This window comes from Dipodomys spectabilis, unplaced genomic scaffold (genome assembly GCF_019054845.1).
Source record: "Dipodomys spectabilis isolate Male_0828 unplaced genomic scaffold, ASM1905484v1 ptg000067l, whole genome shotgun sequence".
Classification (NCBI taxonomy): domain Eukaryota; kingdom Metazoa; phylum Chordata; class Mammalia; order Rodentia; family Heteromyidae; genus Dipodomys; species Dipodomys spectabilis.
Genome location: NW_024870744.1, coordinates 7522325 through 7534668, shown reverse-complemented (window position 1 = coordinate 7534668; position 12344 = coordinate 7522325). Strand labels below are relative to the sequence as shown.

Below are 12344 nucleotides of genomic sequence, written 5' to 3'. Positions count from 1 at the left end.
GCGGGCTTCCAGCACCCCCAGGGCCAGGCGCTCTGTCCAGCAGGCTCCTCAGGACGCAGCTGTGTGGCACCACGAGGAAGGCTCAAGTGGCCCGCAAGCCTGCGTCCAGCGACACATGCAGGCCCCAGCAGCTGACGGACCACGTGCTCCGCCCTGGGTGGCTTTTGTTTTTGGTTTGTTTTTTTCAGATGCTGGAGGAATGGATTCAAGGCGGTTGTATTTCTTTTTCTCTGGGGCCACTGCCTTTGGGGGCATACCCCTCCCCCCACTTTTCCAACCCTCACACACAGATTGTGCGTTCTGCTTGTGTGGTGACCCCACGGGGCGAAGGGGGGTGTCCCAGGGGAGAGAACGGGAAGGGGAGTCTCCTTGCTTGAAGGACCTTGGAGATAATCTTCTGGCTTTATCCACCCACAAGCATTACTTACTTGCCTTTGATTTCATCAGGAAAACAGCTTTAGCTGCCATTTATTTTATTTATTATTATTTATTTATTTATTGGTCATGGGGCTTGAACTCTGGGCCTGGGTGCTGTCCCTCAGCTCTTTAGCTTAAGCTGAGTGCTTTGCCACTTGAGCCACAGCACCAGTTCCGGCTTTTTTTCTGCTTATGTGGTGCTGAGGAATCGAACCTAGGGCCTCATGCATGCAAGGCAAGCGCTCTACCACTGAGCCACCTTCCCAGCCTTGCCATTTATTTATTTATTTAGTGATTTGGGGGCCTTATGCTTGCTAGGCAAGTGTTTTATTCTTTGAGCCAGGCCCCTGACCTTTTGTGTGTTTGTTTGTTACTTTAATTTGCTTACTTTAGATAGAGTCTCAAGTTTTCTCTCCAGGCTGCCTGGCCTCAGACTGTGATCTTACCTCTGCCTCCCAAGGAGCTAGAATTACAGGCTTAGGCTAACCATTCCTGACTTGTTTTTGTTTTTGAGATAGGGCCCACTCACTTTTCTACCAAGTTAGCCTTGACTCTTGATCTTCCTTCCTGGTAGCTGGGGTTATAGGCATATGCTACCATGCCTGGCACTACCAGTTAATTTTGTCCTGATGGCATAATTTGAACAGGACAAAGCATACAGATTTGAGTTGGGTTCTGTCAGGTACATACACAGATGTAACCCCCCACAGTGATCTCACTGTCAGCATCCAGAACATTCCCTGGCTTATTTGCTGGTAAGCCCTCTAGTAGAAGCAGCCACTGTTGTGACTTCTGCCCTAGGCATGACTTTGTTCTGGACTTGACAATGGCACGTGTGGTGTGTGCCCTAATGGGTCTGGTGGCTCTCATCTTACCTACACAATGCCAGTGTGTATGGTACACTGTGGCCGGTTCCATTATCTGGGTGAATTGTGTTCCTGTGTCCATCTTCCTGAGAACTGAATCTGGGGTGGGCAGCATGCTCAGGGATTGATGGTGTGAAGCCCTTCCAGGAGGAACTGCCAGGCCCGCCTGCTCTGTGAGGTCTGGGGTCCTCTGTCTGTCTGTCTGCTCCCAGATCCCCTCCCAGAAGCCCCTTCCTTGCTGGAAGTTGCCCGGGGCCCATTTCCGCTGTTTGCAATGAAACATCCCATTGGCGGCACCTGCTCACATCCTTCACCTCCAGAAGCCTGGGTATCACAGACACCACAGGCCAGATATGGCCGGGAGCTGTGTCCGGTCCCCACGACAGGCTGCCCTCAGCCCGAAGCGCCTCCCAGCCTCGGTGCGGGACAGAGCTGTGCTGCTCTGTGAGCACCTTGCTCACGTGCGCTCTGGACAGAGTGTTGGAGGGGAAGACCTCGTGATTGACCGGGGAAGACCTTGTGATTGACAGCACAGTGTGTCCCCCCCGTCTGTCCGTCTGTCTGTCCCTCCCCCCCTCCCCGGTCCGGGCCATGGGCACCAGCCACACCGTGGCAGAGACACGCTTGAGTTGACTGGCTTGGGCTGTTATCCGCTGGACTGCGTGGTCTGGGATGGGGGTCTGGCTGACGAACTCTCTCCCCTACCCACCCGCTGTGTCCAAGCCTGGAATGTTTTGTGGATCACCACCAAGTACTGGCTGAATGAATGACTTTGTGAAAAGAATGAATGAAAACCCAAGGAGGTGTGGCTGGTTTCAGTCTGGCCGCGGGAGCGCGATTCCCGCTCCAAATGAGAAAACCAGGCTGTGCTGTGCATGGGAGATGCACCAACCCTGGGGGCGCCTCATGTCGGGACCCTCACCGTCCTGGAGCTCAGCTGCAGCTCTCAGCCCCTGCCCCCTCCCCCGCAGGGGTGGGGGAGGACGGGGCGGCGTCAGGTGCTGGGAGAGGCGCACGGAGCGCTCTTCAGAACCCCTTGCAGCCGCGGCAGGAAGACATTCCACAGTTGGTTTTGTGCATGACTGTGTCTGGGGGTGGGGGGTGGGGGGTGGCAGCTGTGAACTGCAGAGCCAGGCTATGAGCTTGGAGAAGGAAGGCGCTGGGGGTACAACTGCACATGTGTTACAATGATTAAGGAGGAAGGAGGCTGGGGAGGGGATGGCTAGGCCTGGGGTAACCAGGGAGCCCCGGCACCAGGGCTAAACCATGGCGGGGGGCATGGCAGAGAACAGCGTGGAGGTGGGGGCAGCTGTGTATGGCTCTCGTCCCAGTCTAGCTGCCTGGACACAGACCAGCTGACCGTGGAGAAGGCATCCAGCTTGGAACAGGACTGAAATGACCCTCGGTTCTCCCCAGAGCAGGGGAAGCAATTTGCCTGGGGCCTGGGCGTGGGGAGGAGGAGTGGAGAAGGCTGTGTTTTCTCGGGGGTGGGGGTGGGGTGGGGTGGGGTGGGGGAGGCGGTGTTGCTATCCATGGAGGCCTGGGGAGGGGTCAGAACTGGACCAGGCCCAAAGCCCACTGCCTGGGCAGGCTCAGGCCAGCAGAGATGTGCGCTGGCTCCTCGCGTCCCTCCTGGTCCCCGACCTCTCCACCTGCCAGCCCTCCGAAGCCCACAGCCTTGTGTTTCCCCTGCCCGGCTCTGGCCTCTGTTGAGCCTGCTCTTGGTAGCTTTAGTCTTCCAAGACTGCAGTGACATGGTGAGGCTTCTCCCAGCCCCGTGTCACAGTGAGTGTGTCTTGAAAACCTCTACACACAGGGATGTCTGTTACGTACACGGATGTCTGTTACGTACATGGATGTCTGTTGTGTACATGGTTGTCTGTTGTGTACACGGATGTGCTGGCCACGTGTCAAAGACTCTTCTTACTGTGTCCCATTGGGCCCTCTCCGAAGCTGGTCCGCCTGCCGCCATGGAACAGAGGGAGAGATGGAGGGCCAGAGGAGAGAAGGGACTCACTCAAGATCATCTAAGTGTCCTTGGCATTCTGTCAGCCTAGAAAGATCAGAGCTGTGTGGTCTACCCCTGGACCCCAGCTCTTGGAATGACTCCAAGGGTCCCAGGCAGCAGGTGGCGCTGCTCCAGATGGACCCTGGCAGGGGTCCTGGGGCCATTGAGGGGGGAATAAGGGCTGACTTGCCTGCTCCCCCCCCTCACCCCCTCAGTCACAGGAGTGGCAGTTTTATAGAGGTGCCGAAATGCCTGGAATGCCACTCAGCTCCCGCCCCCCAGGACAGCTGTCTGTCTGCCCAGCCCGGATTGCAGGGCCAGCTGCTGTATTTATGTCCTCCAGATTTTGAACACTGGGCCATCTCAGAGCACAGAGGCTTAGGCTCCGCCTCTCCTGTGGGGTCCATTGACCCCCCCCCCCCGGCACCTGTGTGGAGAGACCAGGCTTTGACGCCCCCAACTCTTTCCAAGGGGGCCCCACGCTGGGTGGGCCATTTAAGCCTCTGCGTGTGTGCGGGGTGATGTGTGCGTATCTGCATCTGGGATTGTGCTCAGGAGCCGGGCGGCGCCTTCAGCTGCTGGCCGGAAATGAGCAGCTTGAGATCCTACTTCACCCCGGCTTCTGAACACCTGCCAGGTGGGCCAGGCCCAGTTCCGGCTTCCTACCTAGCACCAGGACCTCAACAGACCCTTAGGTCCTCTGAGCCTTAGTTTCCTCATCTGCCACTAGACTTGGAGATGCGCCCACCTCCAGTGTGGAGCCCTGGCTCCACATAGGGCTGTTGGGCTCCTAGCGCTGGGTCATTTGTCGGCTGGCTGGGGACTCCTCACCCTCTGAGGGGTGACTGGATGGAGCCCCGGGCCCGGATGCTAGAGCAGGGCTGGATTCCTTGCATGACACTGCGCCTGTCACCTGCTCCTGCGCTGCTGCCTGAGGCCTCCCTGGGGACAGAGGCGGCAGTCATTACCAGGGTGTGGGGGGGGGTGGGGAGCGGAGACTTGGAAGGTCTCCCTCTGAACCCCCAGGACGCCGTATCCGTGGGTGGTCACAGTTGCCTTGAATCTGGGACCTCTCAGAGGCCGGGGGCTGGGGTGGGAGGACGGAGGCCTGGAGGGCTCAGAGAACCATGCAAAGGGTCACCACCTGCGGAGGTCCTGACCCCACAGGCTGTCTTCCAGGTGTCCAGCCCATGCTGTCCCACCAGGCCAAGAGAAGATGCTGGGGAAATTTGCTGGTGCGGGGGAGGGCGGTAGGCCCCTGCCTAAGCCAGCCACCCTGGCACCCGTGGCTATGGAGCCAGATGTATCAGGAGAGCAAGGCCTGTGCCACGGTGTATAAGGCCTGGCAGCTGTCCAGGGGAGAGGAGAGCTGAGTGCCGGAGGCTTCCAGAGCAACCCTGTGTCTGTGAGAGGGCCTGTGTGCATGCGCGTGTATGTTAGTGTGTGCTTGTGTGCACGCATGGGTGTGCATGTGTATACACACATGAGCATGCATTTGTGTGCATGACCAGTGCTGTTTGACGGGTTCTGATATGACTGCGCTTCAGCACACTGACCCCAGGGGGCAGTGTGGGCCTGGGTTAGGATTAGGGGAGGCAAAGGCCGTGCGGAGCAATGGCTGGACACCCAGGTCTGAGGGCAAGAGACCAGAGGTGGGCTCCAAGGGGCACTGGCCATCTGCACCTGCCGCTGCTTCGATGCAGGACCTCAGGCGGGCCCCTCAACATCTCCAAACCTCAGTTTCCCCATCTGTAAGACACAGATAACAAGGAGGCTGGCCTGGGGTGTGTAGGCTGCTAAGCTCCACTCAACACCAGGAGTTGATTTCATTGTTCTTACCGGTTGCTCTTTCCTGGCCTTTCTTGTAAGTGGTCAGATTTGCAAGAACAAACTTGGAACAAACTTACAACTTCCCCAAGGAAGTAGAACTTCTAGCTGTTCAAGAGGCAGCTGAAGTTTACCATCCAGCAGGGAGAGAAAGAGGACAGGGAAGGGGGGAGCGTGAACATGGGGCCTGGATGAAATGGCTCAGATGGCCTCAGGGACTCTGTCCCAGCGCTGGCTCTCCTCTTTGGAGGTGCCTCCAATTGGGGGGCTCAGAAGAGCCTGGTGTGCCGGCACAGGTGCCAGGTCAGCCCAAGTCTGCCAGACTTTCCTAGTGGGGCTTAAGCCATCGCTTGCCCCTGCGCCCCTCTGTGTTTTGGCTCAGCGGAAGCAGCCCTGGAGCCCGGGCCTGCTTGCCAAGGGCTGCCCAGCTGGCACAGGGCCCGGCCAAGCCGGTGCAGGACATCTGCCCAGCTCTCTGCGCCTCTCCCCACGCCCTGGCTGTGCTAGCCGTCTGGTCGACAGGCCGTGGGCACATCTGGCCCCTCCGGGAGCTGTTGGCCAGGCCTTGCTGGTCTCACAACTGCTTAGGCTTCGGCTGGTGGGGACGGCCTCTCCAAACCCCGCTGGGTGGTCCGCGCGCACGCGCCCCTCTGAAAACCTCCTGACACCAAACTCGTGCTGCCTGGGTCCCTGCACCCGGGTCGTGGGGGGGCCCCTGGGGAGACAGGAACGGGCCGGGCGGAGGGCTAGGGCCAGGCTTCACCCTCTCCAGCCTCTCCTGGGACCTCAGGCAAGCGCCTGTCCCATCTGTCTGGACAGCAGACATGAGCTCCCAGCTCTGGACCCAGGCAGACTGGCCTCCTTCTTGCTGCTCTTGGGCCTTGGCGGCAGCAGCCAGCAGGCAGCTGGGCTGGCCTGGCGGGGCTCCAGAGGCACAGAGCGGGTTAAAGTGTGCGCCAGGCCGGGCCGGCGGCTGGGCGGGCGGGGGGAGCAGCCCGGTGGGAAGTGTGAGTTCCTCCCCGTCTGCCTGACAGCTATAAAGGCAGCTGTGGCCGCAGAGCCCTGCTGCTCCGTGCTGCACGCCCTCCACCCGCTGGGAACCCCCTCCCTTGGATGCTCTTTGAAGTAGGGGAGGGAGGGCGGCCAGGGAGGCGGGACAGCAGGGGCCAGAGCCCACATGTCTCTGCACCGCGCCTGCCGGCCCGTACAGCACACCTGCGGTCTGCCCGCAAGGGCTCTGCGCTGGACCCCTCTCTCTGGGAGATCAACCTGCTGACCTCAGGACAGGTAGGCCCCGCCCCTGCTCACGTTCCAACCCCCCAGGGGGCTGGGCGCACACACTCCAGATCTAGGGGTGTGCACCCCCAGAATGGGGGTGGGGCAGAAAGTCTTCCAGCATCTCTGGGAAACTTGTTCACAGAAGGGCTGTCTGAGGGCAGGATGTGTGTGTGTGGGGGGGGAGGGGGGTTCAGATCAGCAGGATGCCTGGAACTGTCTCCTGTACTATATAAGCCCCTTCTCCTGGCTGTTCGTGAGTTCTGGACCCAGGGAGGGCTGGGTCCTGTGTGATCTGGCCCTGGCTAGAAGCCAGCCATGTCTGGGAGCCTTAATTGAAACCAAGTGTGAGTCCACTCGCTCAGCACCTGTCTTCAGCTGGGGGGCAGGGCTGGGGCACCATGGGGCCAGTGGGTGTCTAGGGCTCGGGCCTGGTGAGTCTGGGGTGCAGATGGAGACCTGCAGAGGAGGGGTGGTCTGCTGGGCTAGGGTTGGTGGTAGCTGCTGTGGGATGAGGGTCTTAAAGACTGTGGGTCCTAGCTCCAGAGCGCATGGTAGGCGTGGGCAGGACGCAAGTCAGTTCTGGGCTTGGTGGGTTTTTTTTTTGTGGGGGGTCTGGTCTTGGGCCCTGAACTCTGAGCCTGGGTGCTGTCCCTCAGCTCTTCAGCTCAAGGCTAGCACTCTACCACTTGAGCCACAGCAGCACTTCCGGCTTTTTTCTTTTTGCTTATGTGGTGTTGAGGAATCGAACCCAGGGCCTCAGGCATGCAAAGCAAGCGCTCTACCACTGAGCCACCTTCCCAGCCCCAGGGCTTGGTGGTTTTTGAGACACTGGAAGTGACGTTCACTTGCTAAGCCCTGGACTGAAGATGTTAGCTTGGTCTTCCCTTTGAGAGCAGGCCAATCAGTGAGATAGGACCTTGATTTGACTTGCTTTGACCCCTGGCAAACCTGGGGCCATTTGCACGCTGCACCAAGTGTGTCTCCTCCACCTCCCGGGTTCCTCCACCTCCCCGGTTCCGTTATCTCTCAGGATGGAGGAGTTCAGACACCTGGGTTAGGCCTCACCTCCATGCCAGATTGCTGGGTGCTCCCTTGTCTCTCTGCCCAATGGCCCCTCCCCCAGCTGCTCCCCTTTCCCCCGCTGCCCCTGGGCTCCACAGCTATTCCCTAGAGAGCTTGGGCATTCAAAGGCCCAGCATAGCGGAAGCCCCTAATGAAGAGAGGCCCTGACTTCACACACACACACACACACACACACACACACACACACACACACCACCTTTCTGTGCCTAAGCTTGGGCAGGCATTGCTAATCGCTCACTGAATACTTCCCGAGCCCAGATGATGGCTCCCTCTCTCTCCCCTACAGGGCCTGCTAAGCCTCTCTCGCCGCCGCCGTGGGTCACAGATAACCTCACACCGAGGGCATTGGGAAAACCTGGAGGGTATCCTCAAAATGAAGGCAGATGGTGACAGTGGTCTTCTCCGTAGGATGGACAGCGGACAATGGCATTCATGTTGGGCCTGGGCCTTGCTGGCCACGGCGGTGGTGGCTGGGGGCGCGGCCTCCACTGAAGCCTTGGTGAATGGAGTAAGAGGCCCCCCCACCCCAGCCCCTCAGTCAGGGGGGCTGATGTTGGAGGGGGTTGTGTGGCTCAGAACCAATCAGACTCCCTGAGCTTAGGGTCCAGCCACTCAGATCCCTGGCCAGCTGGCAGGAGGGTGATCCTCAATGGGCCAGGTACCTTCCTTCCCCAGCAGAGGCCTGGGTGAGGCTCATGGACGGGGGTGGGGGAGGAATGCTGCAGACACAGGGGGCCCAGGTTGTACAGGAGAAAGTAAGACATGGCCTCAGAAAGCTGTCAAAACCTGGGATGTTCAGATATCAAATACAGAGAGCCCCTACTGCCCGGCACTCAAGAAAATCCCTTCAGATCACCCAAGAGCTCTGAGCCCAGGCTCTGGAGCAACCTAGCCAGCAGGTCTTCCAGGGGGCCACGTCTTCCTGTCCAGCTGTCCAAGATGCCCTCCTGCCCAGTACAGGCCTGTCCTACAGGGTGCTGGAGCCTTCTGCTAACTGTCTGGGCCTCTCACTCATCAGGACAACAGCCCCACGTCCAACAGCCTGGAGGGAGGTGTGGACGCCACGGCCTCCTGGTGGGGGGAGTGGACCAAGTGGACGGCGTGCTCCCGCAGCTGCGGGGGTGGGGTGATGTCACAGGAGCGGCACTGCTTACAGCAGAGGTGCGAGGGCGGGGTGCGGGAGGGCTGCGTGGGGAGGGAGGGGGTCCCTCGGGGTGGGCTGTGGGGACGGGAGCCGCCTGGCTCACAGGCTGGCGGCTGCCTGCACTGGGGGAGGGGTTCTCCAGTTTGATGCAGTACAATCTTCCCGCTGGCCTCCATCAGAGAGTGTGGGACTCACAAGCAGGCAGGGCCTGCCTCTCGGGTTCTATCACGGGGGCTGGGCCTCCCTCACCTGCTCACATTTGAACGAATGGCACAGGGAGAAACACAGACATGGGGCTGAGCGTCCCCTGCCAGATGTGAGAGCCTTGTTTCTGCTACTTCTGGCCTTAGTCTCTGTGAGCATCGGCTCCCACATCCACGGTGTAGAGAGCGTATTTCTGGGACCAGGGGCGTGGAGGGGTGTTTCCAGCACAGGCTGGATGTTTGCTAGTGTTGTATGCTCTCCTGTCAGGAGAACGTCAGTCCTGGGTGCGGGCAACCGGACCTGTACGGGCACATCCAAGCGGTACCAGCTCTGCAGGGTGCAGGTGAGGCTTCTGGCCGTGTACCCTCTCTGGATCCTACCCCAAGACCTTCAGTCTAGTCCAGGATCTGCCCCTTCAGGGAGAGCCCTGGTCCATCAAGCTGATCTCCAGTGGAGGCAGCAGGCTGCTGTGTGTCCTGACCTCTTTGCCCGGGACCGGGCGGGAAGGGAGGGACTCACTTCTGCTCTAGGAACCCAAGTGTGGCCTCAAGGCCTGGGGTCTCAGGCTGCAGCCCCTCCCCCTCTGCACCCCAGATGCTCACGGGCAGAGGGTGAGGTAGCCAGGCTTCCTGTCTCTGCCGGGCTGCGTCCTGAGTCCCACACACTAGCCTCAGCCAGCGTCAGCGCGGGGCACCAGGGTGGCCGAGTTGTGGAGGAGACGCTGGCTCTGGGCTTCTCTTTCTGAGGCCAAATTAATGGGAACCCAAATGCCTGTCCAGGGCCGCTGGCTCCCCAGTGGAGATGCTCCTGTTCTCAGGTCTGCTCACCTGGCCTGGGCCCGGGAGCCGAGCTTGCTGGGGGGTCTGTCTTTGCCCATTTGGCTGCTGAGGGCCGGAGGGAGGCCAGCAGCTACAGATTGTCATAGCATCGCCTGGAAAACTGCCCCTCAGGGACATTGTAACTGGGGTTCAGTGGCCAGTCATGAGTTCTAAAGGGAGATGCATGCTCACTGACATCCAGCTCCAGCGTGGCTAAGCCGGGTGCCTGGCTGTGGAGAGCCGTGTGCACTCTTCCCTCCTCCCTCAGCCCCACTCACCGCCGTCACCTGTGCTGGCCTGTTGTGGGGACCCGAGTGGGCCGAGCCATGGTGTCCTGTCCGCTAGTCCCTGTGCCTGGGGAAGGAGGCCAGGTCATGTCCAGGGGGCAGGGGCGGCTGGCACTGGTGGGGTGAGAGGGACGGTCGCCGACCTTCCTGATCAAGAGTGATCTGTGAGGGCACTAGAGGTCACTAGGGCTGTGGCCTCTAGGGCAGCCAGCCATAGGTCCTTCCCCTCCCCTGGCTCCCCTTCCCTCCCTCCCCTTCCCTTCCCTTCCCCTCCTTTCACCTCCCCTTCCCTCCCCTCCTCCTCCCTTCCCTTTTCTCTTCCCCTCCCCTCCCCCTTCCACTCCTCTTCCCCTCCCCTTCCCTCTCTTCCCTTTCCCTTCCCCTCCCCTTCCCTCCCCTCCCCTTCCCCTCCTCTTCCTTTGTCCCCTTCCCCTCCTCTTTCCCATTCGTCTCCCCATCCCTTCTACTTCCCCTTCCCTTCCCCTCCCCTCCCCTTCCCTTCCCTCCCCTCCCTTTTTTCCCCTTCCCCTCTCCGTCCCCTTCCCTCCCCTCCCCTCTCCTTCCCTTTCCCCTTCCCTCCCCTCCCCTCCCCTCCCCTTCCCTTCCCTTCCCTCCCCTTCCCCTCTCCTTCCCTCTCTTCCTTTCCCCTCTCCTTCTTCTTCCCTCCCCTCCCCTCCCCCACCTCACCTCCCTTCCTCTCTCTTTCCCTCCCCTTTCCTTTCCTCCTCTCTTCTTCTCCCACCTCCCCTTCCCTAACCTCTCCCCTAACCTCCCCTCCCTTTCCTCCCTTCCTTCTCCAGGAGTGTCCACCAGACGGGAGGAGCTTTCGAGAGGAGCAGTGCGCGTCTTTCAACTCTCGAGTGTACGATGGGCAGACGTACCAGTGGAAGCCCCTGTACCCTGGTACCTGCGGTCCTGCCCCTGCCCCTTGTGAAGGGAGGCAGAGGGTGGGGGGGCCTTTCCAACACCTAGGACCAAACACTACGGCTGGACAGATGGGGAAACTGAGGCCTGGAGCAGGGTCTCATTGAAGGCCAGGGTGACCAGCTGCAGAGCTAGGAGGGGACCTGAGGTATCCAGAGGAGGGCCTGGAAGCAGGCCCTCTCCCATAGCCACCATGTCATCTGGGTCAGATGACGAGGCTGAGCCTCTAAGATCAGGACTCTGCCACTTACCAGTCCTAAGACTTGGACAGGAACCAGACTAGACAAGGCCGCATGGGGACTGGGCTCCGTCCCGTGTGGGGCGGGGGACTGGCACACACAGTAAACATTTTGTCTTCCCCTCTTGTGGTCCAGGGGCTGGGGGAGAAAGAACTTGTTCAGGTGGCAATGTAAAAAATTTCCTCTCCAGCTCCTAGGGTAAGTGCTGCCACCGAGGTGGCCAGGCGGCCGTGCAGGCCACTGGGCTGGCTCAGACGCTGCAGAGGGGACCCTTGTGTGGGCCTCCGCAGACCCCACCCACAGGAGGGACTTCGGGACCCAGACTGAGCCAGACAGCTTGTGTCTTGGCCCATTTCTGCCCTGAGAACCTGGGAAGGTCCCCTCGACTTCACGCACCTCAGTTTCCCCATCTGTACATTGGCGAGGTCTGTCTCCCCAGGAAGGCTAGGGGAAGCCCTTGAATCCTGCATGTTTTTCCACCCTGAGAACCCCTCCCCCATGCTGTTCCCCCCTGAGAACCCCTCCCCCATGCTCTTCCACCTGAGACCCTCTCCCCCATGCTCTTCCCCCTGAGAACCCCTCCCCCATGCTCTTCCCCCTGAGAACCCCTCCCCCATGCTCTTCCACCTGAGAACCCCTCCCCCATGCTCTTCCACCTGAGAACCCCTCCCCCATGCTCTTCCCCTTGAGAACCCCTCCCCCATGCTCTTCCACCTGAGAACCCCTCCCCCATGCGCTTCCCCCTGAGAACCCCTCCCCCATGCTCTTCCCCTTGAGAACCTCTCCCCCATGCTCTTCCCCTTGAGAACCCCTCCCCCATGCTCTTCCCCCTGAGAACCCCTCCCCCATGCTCTTCCACCTGAGAACCCCTCCCCCATGCTCTTCCCCTTGAGAACCCCTCCCCCATGCTCTTCCACCTGAGAACCCCTCCCCCATGCTCTTCCCCTTGAGAACCTCTCCCCCATGCTCTTCCCCCTGAGAACCCCTCCCCCATGCTCTTCCACCTGAGAACCCCTCCCCCATGCTCTTCCCCTTGAGAACCTCTCCCCCATGCTCTTCCCCTTGAGAACCCCTCCCCCATGCTCTTCCACCTGAGACCCTCTCCCCCATGCTCTTCCCCCTGAGAACCCCTCCCCCATGCTCTTCCACCTGAGAACCCCTCCCCCATGCTCTTCCACCTGAGAACCCCTCCCCCATGCTCTTCCCCTTGAGAACCCCTCCCCCATGCTCTTCCACCTGAGAACCCCTC

At 60.3% G+C, this 12344-nt stretch overlaps 1 protein-coding gene across 1 annotated transcript in view; it reads left to right on the top strand.

Moving 5' to 3' along the window:
- The first annotated feature begins 6198 nt into the window (after nt 1-6198).
- The window catches only part of Adamtsl2 (ADAMTS like 2), a 40612-nt gene continuing 34466 nt past the window's right edge, over nt 6199-12344 (top strand). The window contains exons 1-5 of the mRNA XM_042680923.1: nt 6199-6405; nt 7766-7987; nt 8498-8640; nt 9095-9170; nt 10733-10835. Coding sequence (XP_042536857.1) covers nt 6232-6405; nt 7766-7987; nt 8498-8640; nt 9095-9170; nt 10733-10835 — 718 coding nt within the window. The 5' untranslated portion in view covers nt 6199-6231. The remainder of the gene's footprint in view (nt 6406-7765; nt 7988-8497; nt 8641-9094; nt 9171-10732; nt 10836-12344) is intronic.